The sequence below is a fragment of the Tachysurus vachellii genome, chromosome 22 (assembly GCF_030014155.1).
Source record: "Tachysurus vachellii isolate PV-2020 chromosome 22, HZAU_Pvac_v1, whole genome shotgun sequence".
Lineage (NCBI taxonomy): Eukaryota > Metazoa > Chordata > Actinopteri > Siluriformes > Bagridae > Tachysurus > Tachysurus vachellii.
The window spans coordinates 6,692,779-6,708,174 of NC_083481.1; the positions used below are offsets into that span (position 1 = coordinate 6,692,779).

General features: G+C 38.2%; 1 protein-coding gene across 5 annotated transcripts in view; it reads right to left on the reverse strand.

Moving 5' to 3' along the window:
- Positions 1-1,678: 1,678 nt before the first annotated feature.
- Positions 1,679-15,396, reverse strand: part of dock3 (dedicator of cytokinesis 3) — a 223,631-nt gene continuing 209,913 nt past the window's right edge. For 4 of the 5 annotated variants that reach the window (XM_060858528.1, XM_060858527.1, XM_060858526.1 and 1 more), the window contains 10 exons: positions 14,494-14,577; positions 14,264-14,380; positions 14,042-14,154; positions 12,992-13,115; positions 12,814-12,895; positions 11,671-11,789; positions 10,757-10,844; positions 9,572-9,691; positions 7,750-7,832; positions 1,679-7,225 (listed from right to left, as the gene is read on the reverse strand). In XM_060858528.1, the coding sequence (XP_060714511.1) occupies positions 6,683-7,225; positions 7,750-7,832; positions 9,572-9,691; positions 10,757-10,844; positions 11,671-11,789; positions 12,814-12,895; positions 12,992-13,115; positions 14,042-14,154; positions 14,264-14,380; positions 14,494-14,577 (1,473 nt within the window). In that variant the 3' untranslated portion in view covers positions 1,679-6,682. The remainder of the gene's footprint in view (positions 7,226-7,749; positions 7,833-9,571; positions 9,692-10,756; positions 10,845-11,670; positions 11,790-12,813; positions 12,896-12,991; positions 13,116-14,041; positions 14,155-14,263; positions 14,381-14,493; positions 14,578-15,396) is intronic. The other variant, XM_060858529.1, reaches the window with a different exon arrangement.

The window sequence follows — 15,396 nt, forward strand, 5'->3', positions numbered from 1 at the left end:
CTTTGTGATTTTGTTTAAATTCCTAAACCTAGTTCTAGAATAATCCATGTCATAAGCTTTTTGGTGGTTTTCCTCATCTAATACACCTGATTCAACTAATCAAATCATCTTATCATCAATATTTCTTTCCAGTTGAAGTGGCCATGTTAAGTGCAGGACAGGGGGCACAGGGTTGTGGACATGTGGGGTATAAGGACAGCTGCCCTATTTGCATCAGGATCGTCTTCCCATTACTGACACTGGCAAAATCAGTAGTGGAAACTAAGGTCTAAGCAGCTATTTAAGGGTCATAATCAGGACTACGCTGTGTCCCCGCATGCTGTTTTGGTTAGGCGTTGTGTTGATTAGGCATTAGCAATGAGGTCCACTTGCGCCTCTGCAAACCTTTTCTGGGCTATCTGGGCCACCACTTCCAGGTACAAATGCTCTTCCCTTAGGTGTATTTGTCTTCTCATCGATGAATCCATCGCACCATTTGTACAGCTTTGACAGATGAATTGATGCTGATAAGCCCATCTGAGTAGATTCAGGAGAGTTGCTTGACCTTGTGTGCACTGCTGGTTTATGTGGCTGACCATCACAACACTGTCTGAGCAACAATTCACTGAGCAAAAATTCAATAAAAAACAACCCGATAGACCACCTTTAATTCCGGAAGGATGATGTATTCGTATCTTACACCTATACGGCACGTGCTCCTTTTTTAATGTCACCACACTGCTCCCCAACCTATATGGAAAGTATCAATGGTGAATATGAGGCATTACACCCAAGCTAGTTACTGGACACCTCTGCTAAATCAAGGCAAAGTTGTTTTCACATTGTGGCATTTGGAGGTCCAGCTGTAAGTTGATTACCAATGTATGATCCATGCAACTGCTGCCATCAGTTCTAGCACCCTCAACACAAGCAGGCTGAATCTGATATTCATTTGGAATAATGTTTGCCACATGTTAAGGTTATAGGGTGGCTACCATTCTTAATGAATTGTGTGATGGCAGTACGGCAGTATCCCGATGCACTTGGTTACTGAAAGAGATAAGGCCACTTGCATACATCTGGAAAAAACCTGTGGCAATAAAAAAAAGTGCATGGTATCAAATTAATTAATTTAAGGGTATTAATTTAATTCAGAAAGCCTGCCATTAAAAGGGAAAAGCTTCTGTGGAGAGTCTGTGGAGGTATAAGAGTTATGCAAGCTCAAGAAAAGACATATTGGTGGCAGTACAGATTGGAAGGTTGTGAGTTCAAATCCCAGGGCCAATTGGTGGGCCATTAAAGCAAGGTCCTTAACTGCTTAGATATATAAAAGTGATAAATGTAAGTTGCTCTGGATAAAGTTACCTGCCAAATGTCCTAAATGCAGTTTTGTGGGCACAAGATATCTGACATAATAACGCATACGAGTTTACAATTAGGAACTTCAGCATGAAGTGGTCTAACTGCAGTAGGAAGTTTTCCTAGTAGGAAGTTGGATAATTTTTACAAGCTTTTCAAATCCTCAACACAATGACAATCCAGCTAGGACTGAGCAAGATGTTAACAATTAAATGTGTAAAAAGAAAAGCTAAATAGACATGAGTCGAGAAAACATCACTTTTAATGTTAGGCATTAATAATGAATTCCACATCACAGTAGTTAGCGAGTGAGAAAAAAAACATGTATTTACATCTAAAGTTCACATCACATTTTGTTCATGCCAGCACAATATATACAAAAAAAAGAAACAAAGAAAAAAAACAACAAAGAATACTTGTTAACTTAATACTTAGTACTCAGAAAACATAACAGGTTTTTTTCAGCTTTCAATGCAAAATACACAAAATAACTGATTAGGCCATCGAAAGAGTCACTGAATCCTCATTTGCGTTTTAGTTTTAAAAACACATTTACATCATAAAGTACAAGGCAGACAATTAATCCCAGTCTGTACATGATTTGCTCTTCTTAAGTGTATAAATACAGAAGGATTATATACATAAAGACAGATGCTGGGACGTATGAACTGAAATGCTTTTAAAAGTGTAAGTACTGAGCTTTCTACAATTTTATGTACAAAGTCAACTGAAAAGTCCTTCTCTTTGTTTTCCCTTTTCATGGGACATAATGCCTCCTAGTTTTGAGATATTGCCATTGTTTTTTTTTTGTTTTTTTTTTTATTTGTTTACAAATATAAAAACAGCAGCCATCTCCCTTGCTTCTTAAAATACATATCAAGTGGCTATGAAGTGTTATTAGTAAGCCGTATGTCGTGTAACTGATTAACAAGATCCTCTTTTCAAAGGTGATGAATAATAGATCATTGGGTTTCTCATAGTTTGGAAATTTCATTGGATAAAGAAAACTTATTTTAAGTGGAAATGGAAAGAATTGTAGTCCTAGCCCATGATGTATGACATTTAAAAATCAAAGCCTGTTAACACTTCAGATGGATAAATTTAACTTATGTACATCGGTTTGATTTATGGTCATATTTAAGCTTCATTCTACAAGAAGAGGAAAGAAAATATACAATGATTAAATCAACTAATGTAGGAAACAATTATGCAACGTGTGTACGCATGCACGCTCGGCTAATTCTTTTTAGGATTTGTACAGAAATACTTATATTTTGTTGTAAATTTGTTATATGGTTAGTTTGGGCTAACCAAGATATAATCTTATCTCATCTCATTTCATCTCATTTCATCAATGGAACTCTTTAAAAAAAAAAAAAAAAAAAAAAGAAAAAAAAAGTGTGATAAGTCCCTTAATCCTTAACTGCTCTTGTCTTGGACTGGAATTTTGGACATTTAAAAGTGATAAATGTGATGAATTACAATTCTTGCTTGATTGAAAAAAATATGGATATCATGTTTTTTTCTGAACATTATGACAATAAACTTTACTGCTCAGAGCTATCAGAGCTTCAGTGGCCACGTTTCATTGGCTACTTTAAAATTCTTCCCTCACTGTACACACACGTATACAAACAAAACACGCATGACATAAAAACGAGAAAAGTCTTTGTGACATCCTTCAAGTATAACAAGGGTTAAATAGATTGTATACTGTATATCAATGTGCATTCTCTAGTATATACGCCTGCTATAAAAGTCGGCGATCTTTTAAAATCCACAATAGAGAAGGAGATGTGCAACAACACTTTATTCATGTCTGTCCACCCTGTGACATACGGAACAAAATGAGATCCAACTCAGTACCGACATCTGACTTTGAATAACCGGCAAATGACTTGAAAAAGAAGCTATAAAAAATTAAGATGTAATATTTTTCAAGCTCTCTTTCAAGCTCTAATGTTCTCTACTGCAAAGAAATATTTAAAAACTTTTACCAAATATATAGCTGAATTTAATTATTTACTTGGAAAGGTATATATAAGCTAATTGTTTTTTCTGTTTTGTTTTTTTCTCTTTTAATTTTGCATTTTACTGTCGTCATAATTAATTGACTGCTGAACCGAATTTTAGTCTGATTCTAGTGTCCAAACGTACGTATACAGCTACGTCCCTAATTTTTCTTGTTATGAGTTCAAATTCCAGGATTGTTAGATTCATTTTGAGATCCTTCAGTAAAAACATAACACTAAATTGTTCAGCTATGTGGTTTTTCTCTGCCTCATTTGTCATTTACTCAAATATCCTCTCGATTTAAATCTAGTATTAGCAGCGGCTTGAGTAACTAATTGCTCACGATGCCCGCGTCTACAAATTTGGCATGGATACATTTTCTTTAAAATGTATACAAGCAGCTTGTACTGCAAAAAAAAAAGAAAAAAGAAAAAAGGAGAAGAATATGAAAAAGTGAAAACGGATGTGTTTCCATATCACATCCTTATTAAAAATATGTCAATTAACAGTGGGAAAAATGTCCAGAGGCATTTTATCTTCTAGAGTCATAGACAGAGTTAACTATTGTCATTTATTTCAATGCTGCATCTCCACTATAATAAAGAAAACATGCACACGTACAAAAAAAGTCTTAGGAAATGAAATCACATCTACTAGTCTCACACATCATCATGTATCCACCAAGAAGCGATTGCACATCCTTCAGCAGCTAAAAGGGTCAAAATCCCCTCACTTGCATAATAACAGTGTACATTATTCAAATGTCCACACCCATCACCCTGGATTCATATTAATATATATCATTTTGTATTTCTTAGTTTTACTATACAAGCTTTTATTAGATAAAGTTGGGGTGGTTTACAATTGCTATCTAAAAATATATTCATCTTTACAAAAACCTAATGGGAAAGAAATTAAAATAATAAAGCGAAAAGTGCTGCGAGCAAAAGCAGTTCCGCTGTAAAGACATCTGTGAAATGGCTTTCGTATATTCGTCTAAGTGGATAATTGAGTTGCGAGTGGTTGGCTGATTTGCGTTTGCAGAGTGATAATAAAATGTGTGTGTGTGTGTGTGTGTGTGTGTGTGTGTGAGTGTAATGAAGCTTTGCCATGTACATAAGCCTCTTAGTGCCATGTCAGTGTGCCAACTCCCGAGAGAATTAGCAGGGAATTTCCTATTTCAGAGATGAATTCTTAAACTAAAATAGAAAGCGGACCTTACTGGCGATGAGCACCAAAGGTCTCGTTGTAACTGTTATGGAAGGATAATGAGGATGTTTAAAGTCAGAGACTTCACTTCACAGACTTACTATATAACAATATAAAACAATGCTCGAGTATCTCATCTCATCTTATCTCATTTTATCTCATCTCGTCCCATTTCATCCATTTGACTAAACAAAATGAAAATGCTTTTTTAAGAAAAAAAAACAAAAAAGAATTCCTCTTACTTCAGAAGGTTTTTGGTACTCCAGAACTAAGTGCTAAAGTGCATTCTGACAGGGAAAAAAAAAGCCTTAAAGTGATGAATACACCATTCAAGTTTAGTGTTGTTTTGACAAATTTTATGCCCTCATCAGACCGAAATCTAACACATTTAACCGCTTAGATAAGCGACACTCTTCTTTCAAAGTGGTTAATTAAAAGTGGGCTTAACAAAATTGTATATCTCACCAATATTGTTTCGTCGCAAATAACCGTCGCTAAAGTCTACGAGAACATTTAGAAGTAACAACTGCCATGCTTTCATTCTCTTGTTCAGATTCTGTTGTCTATAACACTGTGTGAGCTCAGTGCTTAAGGTTCTACTCAAGAGTCCAGAAGCTAGTGAGTGCAAATCCCAGGACTGGAAGGTTCAAAAGGTTTAAAAACCTGAAAAGCTTCAAAGCCGAACATCAACTTCAACCCCATTTATCCAGCTCTACTAGAGAAAGTCACTTTGGGTAAAATCACCTGCCAAAGAAGTACATGTACAGTAAAAGCAAAAATCCTCACAGTTCTCTAGAAAAATTGTAAGCAAATTAAGAGAAAGATTATAGTAGCAGTAGTGGTAGAAATGTGGCAAGCACACATCTAATAGGAGTTAAGGCTGGTTTATGCTTCCTTCTGAACATACTTCTGAAACTTCAAGCGGAAAATAGATTGAGGCAAACTGGAATAGTCTGAAAGTTTGATTTTGATACTATTTCTGTAAAGATGTTATCCAAGATGCAGTGTTGTGATGTTTTTTCACCTTTTAAATAAAGCAGTTGTGTCTGTAATATCAACAAATTCAATGCGGCTCGTCGTCTTGTGTAGATTTTGTGCCGCGTAATCTATGGCTAATACTCTTTTGCTATACGTGTTGCTTTTTAACAATAAATAAAACTGTAGTTGTTGATATAGTTTAATTTTCTGTAATGAGATACGTATATAACATTATAGAAAGAGTCTTCACTGTTAGAGCTTTGTAATAGTGGCAAACTTTCTACTATGGGAAAGTCTTTAAGATTTCATTTGGTCGTTTTTACTAGAACCTGACACCTACAAGTCAAGAGGATGACAATTTTATTTAATTTTTTTTCGAGGAAGAGACATGAGATGGGACAACTCCTGTTAGTGATAACAGGAACTAGCTAATTGAAAACATACCTCAATATTAACTATGAACAGTTAAAAAGAGTGACGTGAAATCCTATAACAGCACAACCCATTTTGTGTTATTCCTGACCTAACAATTTATGGTTATATTTCCTTTCAGTTGGTTGGAGGCACTTATTCTATGTTTAAAGTAACTGTAGATTATCTAACTATGGTTTTAAAGTAGCTTACATCCTTGACCAGCCAATGCACTGATTCTACACTTGAAATAATTTCATTTTACAGGGAAACTTCCCTCTTCCTTACTCTGCATATGACAATAAACGCTTTGAACTTGCTGAATGTTGATGTGTTCAATGTATTTCATTTAATTATTCCTGTTGCATTCATTCATTCCCATTTTCTTCCCCACCCCCTTTATTTGATGTACAGCCTGAAAATAATTAAGAATCTTAATTATCAAGGACATTACAGGCTTGAATATGATCCTTTTGAGGTCATCCCCAGAAGCACTTCTGATGAAGCATAAACCAGACTGCTATAATCTCCACTGTAATCCTGAAAGTTCATCAAGATGTACTCGGTTCTTGCATCAAGTCCAACGAGGCTCCTATAATGATTGGTAAAATCTTGTTGGAGGTAAGGTGAACCAGGTAACATCATATTCTCTCATTCAACTATTCCGCAATTCTACAAACCCAGCTTCAGCCGTTCGACATGCAACTGGCCTGCCGCACTATCGGCCACACCTCTACTCCTCACTGATTCCGTGCTCCCATGCCACTTTGGCTTGCTCTTCCTTGTTGGTCAGCAGTGGTTGGGAGATCTTGCGTGGCATTGGTCTCGGCACAGGTCTCAAGTCCTCCTCTGGGATGCAGCCTTCTCTCAGGTACGGTTTAGGGGGAAGTGCTGGAGGTGGCTCGTGCTGATGGAGGTGGTAATGGCCAACGTGCCCAGCGTGGATAAGGTGGTGCCCATCTGGAGGCATCACCGGCATGACACCCACAGGGGCTGAGTTACTACGGCAGGGGACTGGCTTTAGGCTTTCAAGGACGTCAGGCTCGGAGATACTGTAACGGACAGTGCTGGGTGTCTCTGCTTCGTCTGTGTCCGTGGTCCACGTCTGGCAGCTGGGTGTGGAGTCAAGAGCAGGAGCATCTGATGAGGAAGGGCAGAAGTTGCTCTCACTTAGAGAAGAGACGCCACTGCTGGCACTGCCCGATAGTGTGGAGTTACTACCGTCAAGAGCTGACTGAGGACTTGTGGGTGAGGCGGGTATGGGGTGAAGAGGTGACTGGAGCCAGGGGAAGAGAAATGGCATTAGTATCAACACAAAATTTTGTTGAAACTACAAATTTTATAGTGCAGAAACTGAATACATTAATCCATCGGTTCATGTAGAATGGTCTCTCAAGTACAAGATAATAACATGATCTTGAAAAATTTGTCCTGGAATAACATCCACACAAGACTATTAATACTGTTTATTACTCATTGCCTTTACAAACATTTCCATGTCCTGAATACCCAGGATCTAAAACAGAGTTATTAACGCAGCTTGAAAATGCCATGCCCTATGCCTTTTCTAATTAGATAGCAGAGAATGGCAAAGATCTTTTTAACTTTTTAACCTGTCTGTCTAAGCTCTCATTAAACCCATATTTATTGATTGTGCCACTAATGAGGAAAGAATTAGTGAATGCACACACCGACATGCACATCCAGGTCAGAAGTCAGGAAAACTTGGACAGGGTGTAAGGGTAGGATGCTTAACATGCATAATAGGAACTAGAAAGTCTGTAAATTTTGGAAAGATACCTTTCTTAAGGAGCGTGCTGGGAGAGCTGGGGGGAGTTCACCAATCTGCTGCTGGAAAGCATCAAAGTGCATCGAGAAATGCCCTAAAGGGAAGGACACCACAGCATAGAAAACAGGTCGGAGAAAAAGCATGCACTCAATAAATGAAAAGTACAACTACAAGAGATTCTTTCTCTGCATATTTTACATGCATGGAAGGGAAACAGTGTCCTATACATGGGGGGGAAATCTGCAAGGATGAATGCTTGAGGGCTTCACTTCTGAAATATGGAGTATGAAGGCTCTTACCATGGTGCACCATGGCCCTGATTTAATAAAAACACTCACAAATTACACTAACAGGCTGTATGAATGAATGAGCAACCTTTCAAAAAGCAAGAGCAAGACATCTTAGCTTAAGATAGATTTATCTGTTTCCTCATGCATGCTGGACGTTTCATTATGCAACAGTAATGAGATTTCTGAATCAGCACCTGAAAGTCACATCAGAAGCAGACAAATCTCCGTTTCTGCATTTTTGTCTTTGCTAACCAGCAGAGCTAAGAAATAAGCTACAGTTCTATGGGACAACAATCCTAAGAACAAAATGTATTTTTTCACTTCTCTCAGCTCAATCACAATGTGTTTGAGTATTCAGCGGGGATTCAAGTTGCTTTTCAGCTAGTGCACTTATGTCAAGGTAAGGATTCTGCTGCGGATTATGCTGTTAAGATCCATATGCGCCCAAACCAAGTTGGATAAAATGAGGCAGCCTTGTGAGCAATCTTCAAGAAGGGCCCTGTCCTACAGGCTGAAATCTGGACAACCTCCTCCATAACCAGCCATACAGACCTCCACCTCAGCTCGTGCAACTGTAAAAGACTGCAGTGCAGATACCAATTTCAGTCATGTGTGTGTGTGTGTGTTTGTCAAACTCTGACTTGTGACAGCTAAAGTAATCCTGTGCCTGTGCTCCATAGTCTCATCCTGCCAGTTCACGTCTCCACCTTGGTCGATTCCAGATCTGCAACGAATCTCATTCACCGCTATCAACTTTGCCATGCGACACCACTCTGAGGATAACTGCAGCGGACAGTCAACCCATCAAGTTCCAGTTACCCTAATGGTTGGACTCGTTCACGAGTTAGACCTGTTTCTTATTTCCTCTACAGCCAACATGATTATCTTGGGTTTCCTTTAAAAAAAAAGCTTACCCTCTCCCATTAGTCCCACCAGCTTTTAAACAGCTGCATGATGGACATTACTTCATGAAATTAGACCTCAGTAGCACATATATTTACTAGTCAGTATAAGAGAGGGTCACAAATGGAAAATGTCCTTCTGGCACCATGAATACTTAGTAATGCCATATGGACAAGTACATTCCAAGACCCTCAATTACCAAGGTGTGCAATGTGTTAAAGTGACTAAGACACCATCAACTTTATGTAAAGGCAGAAAAATGTGAGTTTCATCAAACTACTGTCTCGTTCCTTGGATATGTAATCAGCCGAGATGGAGTGGATATGCAGGTAAAGTGCGAGTAGTGATGGACCGGCCCATTCCGTCCAGTATTAAAGAACTGCAGCAATTCCTCCTACCGCTCTATCTCCTCTGGGGCAAACCCAAGAAGCTGGGTTGGACTGAATCGATTCAAGTAGCATACGATAGGCCGAAACGCTGCTTCACAACTGCACATATTCTAACACTCAGACCACAGTATACCCTTCACTTGTCTGACTCGACTACACAGCTTCATATCATGTTGTTACAGTTTAATTTCATTTTATTTCCAATATAATTTAATTTTCACTTTTTTTGTCATAACTCTGAGTACTCTTACCAGGAGGAAAGTTGCGAGGAGGCACCGGTGGAGCCATCACACTCCCCACATGGGACGAGAGGAAAGGCATAGCATCTCTTGTGCCACTGTCCAGGCTCCAGCTGCTTGGAGCTGTCAGCACTTAAAGAAGAAATAAGTAAATAACTTACAATAGTATTATAACTCTAAGGAATATTTTGTGTGTGTGGGTTTTTTTTATTACAGCAGACAATAAATATTTACAGAACCTTGCATAAGTATTCACTCAACCCTTTCAACTTGCAAATTATTAACTAAGAATTATAGTATAAATAATGTCAGGTAGAAAGTAGAGGGAGGAAATTAAATTTATTATTAAAGTCTTGATTTGCACTTACTGTATGGCAGGACGTTTAGTGACTAGTTATTGAAATTTATGTAAATAAAAAAATATAAATCTCAATACAGGGTGAGATAAGGAAAAAAAACTAGAACATACTTAATCCAACATTTCCAGCAGCATTTTGAAACCCTTTTATAAAGAAGTGAATTATTTCATCGCTGTGAGTCTTAAATGAACTGAGTAAGAACACTGTTGGATTTTAGCGTGAGACATTTTTTCCCCTTTTGGGATAACCTAACATAGAATTTTAGTGGTTAAAGATAACACCTTCAAGTTTTAGCTGCTTATGAACAAGCACTTAAGGCACCTCAGACAGCAGAAACGGGTTTGATATAATTTATTAGAAAGAAACAGTAGTTTTGTTTTGCTTTGTATTTGGAACTTTTCTATGAACATTTTACCCCAAGTAGGCTAGGTAGAAACAAAAATACTTATAAAACACTATAAAAACTTTAAGCCCTGTGAGTCTACTTTCAAAAAATTCAATGCTGAACTTGGGCACCACAAAACAGACGCAAATTCCATTTTTTAGCCTCTGGTAAAAGACCCGAAGACACAAAGTCACATTTTTCAACTTTATTTCTATCAATCACTGATCGTTTTTATACTCATGGACCATTAAGCAGCTAAAATACACTCACATACAGTTAGAATTCAAGGTCATGTAAGTGATCTGTAATAATATTACATAATGTATTATAGGACATTATATTTTCTGTGATGTAGCAACCAGGGACAGAATCACAGAATATATCAGCCTGAATACTTGAAATTAATTAATGATATAAAAGTCACTAAGAAACAAATGAGATAGATAGACAGACCTTTTTCAGCCACAGACAGATTGGGGTCACTGCATGGCTTGCATGGACCAATCACCTGATGAAACAAGGCCCTCTGCAGGTTGGCTGGCTGGAGGTAAAAAGTTGTATTCGTATTGACAATACACCATACACATATACAGTCAATGCTGCAAGAAGGTATACTGACATGCTATAAGACGTAAGACATCTGATGAGGCTAGTTAGCTAGCAGTAACTAAAACTATACATTCTATAACTATATTTTCTGACAACTGACAACTGACACATTATACAAATACTACATTACATTTACAGCATTTAGCAGACGCCCTTATCCAGAGCGACTTAAATTTTATCTCATTTTTATACAACTGAGCAATTGAGGGTTAAGGGCCTTGCTCAGGGGCCCAGCAGTGGCAGCTTGGTGGCCATAGGAATCGAACTCACAACCTTCTGATTGGTAGCCCAACACCTTAACCACTAGGCAGCCACATCCCACATTAATAGACATACTCGTAATGTAATGCTGTGTACTAAACTAATTCAGAGCCAATAGCATACAAGTGACAATGACAATGAGTAACAGAAGCAGAAGACAGGACCAAACTTATGCCATGTGTCAAGAAAAAAGAAATTAGAAAATGCAGGTGCAATGTTTATTATACTGCAATGATTGCTCTATATTGGTATGAACAATAACTCTATAAATAAATCTTTTTTTAGGTTGCAGAGCATATTAAATAGATTACCTGCCACTCTTCCTAATCAAATTGTTTATTGTATTATTGTTTATTAGTTTATATATTTATATAAAACTGATGCTGGGTTATCAAAAATATTGTGAGTTTACATGAGTTATCCATGCTATAATTGGTTGGAAGAACTCAGCCATTAGTCAGTAGTACTGCACGTCTGAGTGTCTCAGTACAACGTACCTGTCCGTTCTCACTGAGGTTGGGGTACATGGCACTGCTGGGCCGATCTCGATGCGCTGGCAGTAGCATCAGCATCTCGCGGTTGTGTCTGTATCGATCAGGCAGTGATGGAGAACCGACTGCACAGAGAAAAAGAGTGTGATATTTTCCACTTGCTTACTACTTATGCTTTATATAAATATCTACACTACATGTCCACATCTAAAGTGTGTAGCTTTAAAATGTCTCATTTAAAGACATATAGCACAGTATATATATATTGCTCTTTATGTATTGTCTTTGACTGTAGAAAGTTTGGACCTTTACCATTTTTCATTAATAGTTTTGACATGCATGCTCTAAGCCAGGGGAGTCAAACTCAAATTCACAGTGGGCCAAAATATAAAACTGAGATAAAGTCACGGGTTAAACAGAATATTTATTGAAAAATTAACTGGAACTGATATGTAATGTTCAACCTTTTTGATATGGAAACAAACTTTAGTTTCGCTTTAACACAGGATTTGGAACAACCAGAGCTTGATATTACAAACACATAAGAAATTAAATTTGAAATAAAAGACACATCAGTGGTGTTCATTTCTTATTTAAATAAATAAAATAAATGACGCCTCTCACTGGATCATTTTAAGCTCCTTTTTGAAGTGGAGCTTTTTAAAAACCAACAACAAAACAACCAAAAATAATAATTTTACTCAATGAAAATCCAACTTTTCGACTAGTGTCTTCTTATGTTATATTCTTTCGTTACAGACACGTTAGCTCCGCTAGCACACAAGACAAACAGGTCTGTTCGTGAACAGATAATCTGCCTCTCGCCAGTCTTGAAAGCTCCTATTGTCCATCTTTCATTTGGCCATATTTATGGAGGGTGGAATTAACTCGCCCGAAGTGACTGTAACATGGTTGTTAACGACTGTCAACAGAGAATGAGTCGCGCTTGCTGTTCGTGACTACGTGTCAATACAGTGGCAAGGCATTCTGGGATTTGTAGTATTAGTGGAGCATGCGGCTAGCCAGCTGTAATGCACATTTGATATGATCTCGCGGGCCAAATATAATTACACGCGGGCCTGAGTTTGACACCCCTGCTCTAAGCTGTATGAAAATATACTGCTTTCTTCCCAGTGGTGTCCAGCTCACCTCGGATGCTGCCAGGACCTGCGTTGATCATCTGAGGAGGAGCAGAGTGAGTAGAACTCAGGCTGGACGTTGAGGGACTGGGCTGAAGATTTGACAGTTTATTATTTAGTATAAAAAATTTAGTATGAAAAAAGTCTGGTCTTCAAATGTTTTCCCTTTAAAGCACATGAGAACTGACCTGCATGCGATACATCTCTTCAGGATGCTCCATCAGCACTGCGTCAGTGAGGATGAGAAGGTTCCCTGACTCACTGGTGGAGAGGGAAGATGAGGAGTGACGCACGGTACGAGACAGAGACGGGCTGCAGAGAGCGAGATGGAGTGAAATGGTAGGGAAGGAGGTATAGCAGGATAAGAGCGTGTGGGGAACAGAAAATGGTGGAGCAAATCAGCAATGGATTCAGAGATGGAATAAGTAAAGACAGTAAACCAAAGGGGTGGAACAGTTGCGAGCAGGAGATTAGGCATATTAGGTTATAATAGACCAAAGGAATCGCAATGGATACAGGATGATGAGCAGTAAAGACAAATACAGTGTATATATAACAGAAGAGCATAGCCAAAAAGTGGAGAAGAATAAATTAAGAAAACAAAAATGACAATGGAAAGAGAGGAAGAAAGGATGAGAGAAAGTGTAATGAGTGGAGAGTCTATGAATCATCAGGAACACATTGAGTAGGGTGAGCTCATGAGAGGATGATGGATTGGCTTATTTCTCTGTTCAAAACCCGCATGACTGAACCTGAAACATTGGTACATGTATTGTGCTTTTGTCCACTGGACAGTGTGACACACCTAAGGTTGATACATTACCCATATTCATCCATGTTTTAGCTACACCATATAACCAAAAGTATGTGGACGACTCATGATAACATCCATACGTGCCTTTGGATCATCTTTGGAGGTCTCTGGTCTTTCCATTTGCTGCTATCATAACCTCCACTATTCTGGAAAGGCTTCCCACTAGATTTTGAAATGCTGCTTGAAAATTTGCCCATTTTGCTACATGAGCTTTAGTTAAGCTTAACATTAATTAACAGAATGAACTAATTCTGTCAACAATCTGTGGATGATCTTTACAAGGATAGCAAGTGTGTGAGTGCATGTGTGTGGCATTCATTTGTGTGTGTGTGAGTGTGTGTGTGTGTACATGTGTGTGTGTGTGTGTACATGTGTGTGTGTGTGAGTTCATCTGTGTGTGGGAGGTGGAGGTTTGTGTGGTCACCTGTGTCTGTGCATGAGTTTGATGCTGTCTGGGCTCATAGGATTATGGGGTGGGAGGATGGCTCGTGGAGGTCCAGAGCAGGCGGCGCTCAGTCTATCCAGACCGGGCAGACCCTAGAGAACACACACGAACACAATGCACTGAATAAAGACACAATGTGCACACCCATAGTCATAAGCTGATGTGTGGCAGAGGCACAGTAATGCAGTGTTGCGTTCTCACATGGCACAGACTGCTCCTCATCATCTGGAATTGATCGATCAGCTTCTTGTGCAGGGGACGCATTTCTGGGTGCACCAGCTTCTCATGGACCGCCAGCCCTACACCCAGGATGTGCACCTAAAACAACATCCAATGTATTACACTGACTATATGATCACATCCGAATATTTTGGGTGGTTTAGGTCAAGGGGATGATGACTCGACATGCTGTGTGGAGATGCAGTGTTCACCTGTCCTTGCATGAGGTCCTTGAGCTGAGTGATTTTTTCTGTGTCCTCTGGGTGGGTGGAGATGTAATCTTTATCAAAGAATGCCTAAAACATGTAAGAATGTATTTTAATTATAATATAAAAAAAATCAATCAATCAATAAATTAATATGAATTACATTTCTATCACAGAAAAGCAATAGTTTGTTAGCAAGGTTTAGTTTAATATGCTCATTCTATGTTCTTCAAGCTCTTGTTTTTTGAGAGTTTTTTGTATGCCAGAAGCTCATTATGGAGAAGAAGAAGAAATTTATGTAAGGAGTCTCCAGTGTCAGTGGCAGCTTCGTAAAAGTCAGAAGTGAAACTAGACATTTTTGACATTGTTTCCTGACAAGATGTGCTATTTCTCTTATTAACTTCAAGAGAAACAAAAAAGAGACTATTAAGGGGATGGCAGCTGCTATAATGTAAGTGATAACAGGAACCTGTTTGGTGAGATGTTCTACAATAAAACATCTATATAACAAAAATAATATATATACACTGGCAAATTAAATAATACACTTGCTGTCATTAATTATTTTCCTATAACTCTCCTGCATTCAGATAACAACTGATGCTTGAATCCGTCACTAACTTTACGAAACCCCAACTGTTCCACTGAACACTGTACTAACCCTAGTTTATCTCTATAACCCCCCCCTCCATAAAATATAAATAAATAAATATTTAGCACTTTATAGCACTTTATTTAAAATCTTGGATGGCTGAACTACTTATATTGTCCACTGCCAGATAAATGACTTTTCTTGTATTTCCTTGTTTAACCCTTGTATGTTGTTCGGGTCTGTGGGACCCGTATTCATAAACATCAATAGTTTTGAAAAACTTTTCCACTCATAACTTGATGAAATTTGAGTTTCCT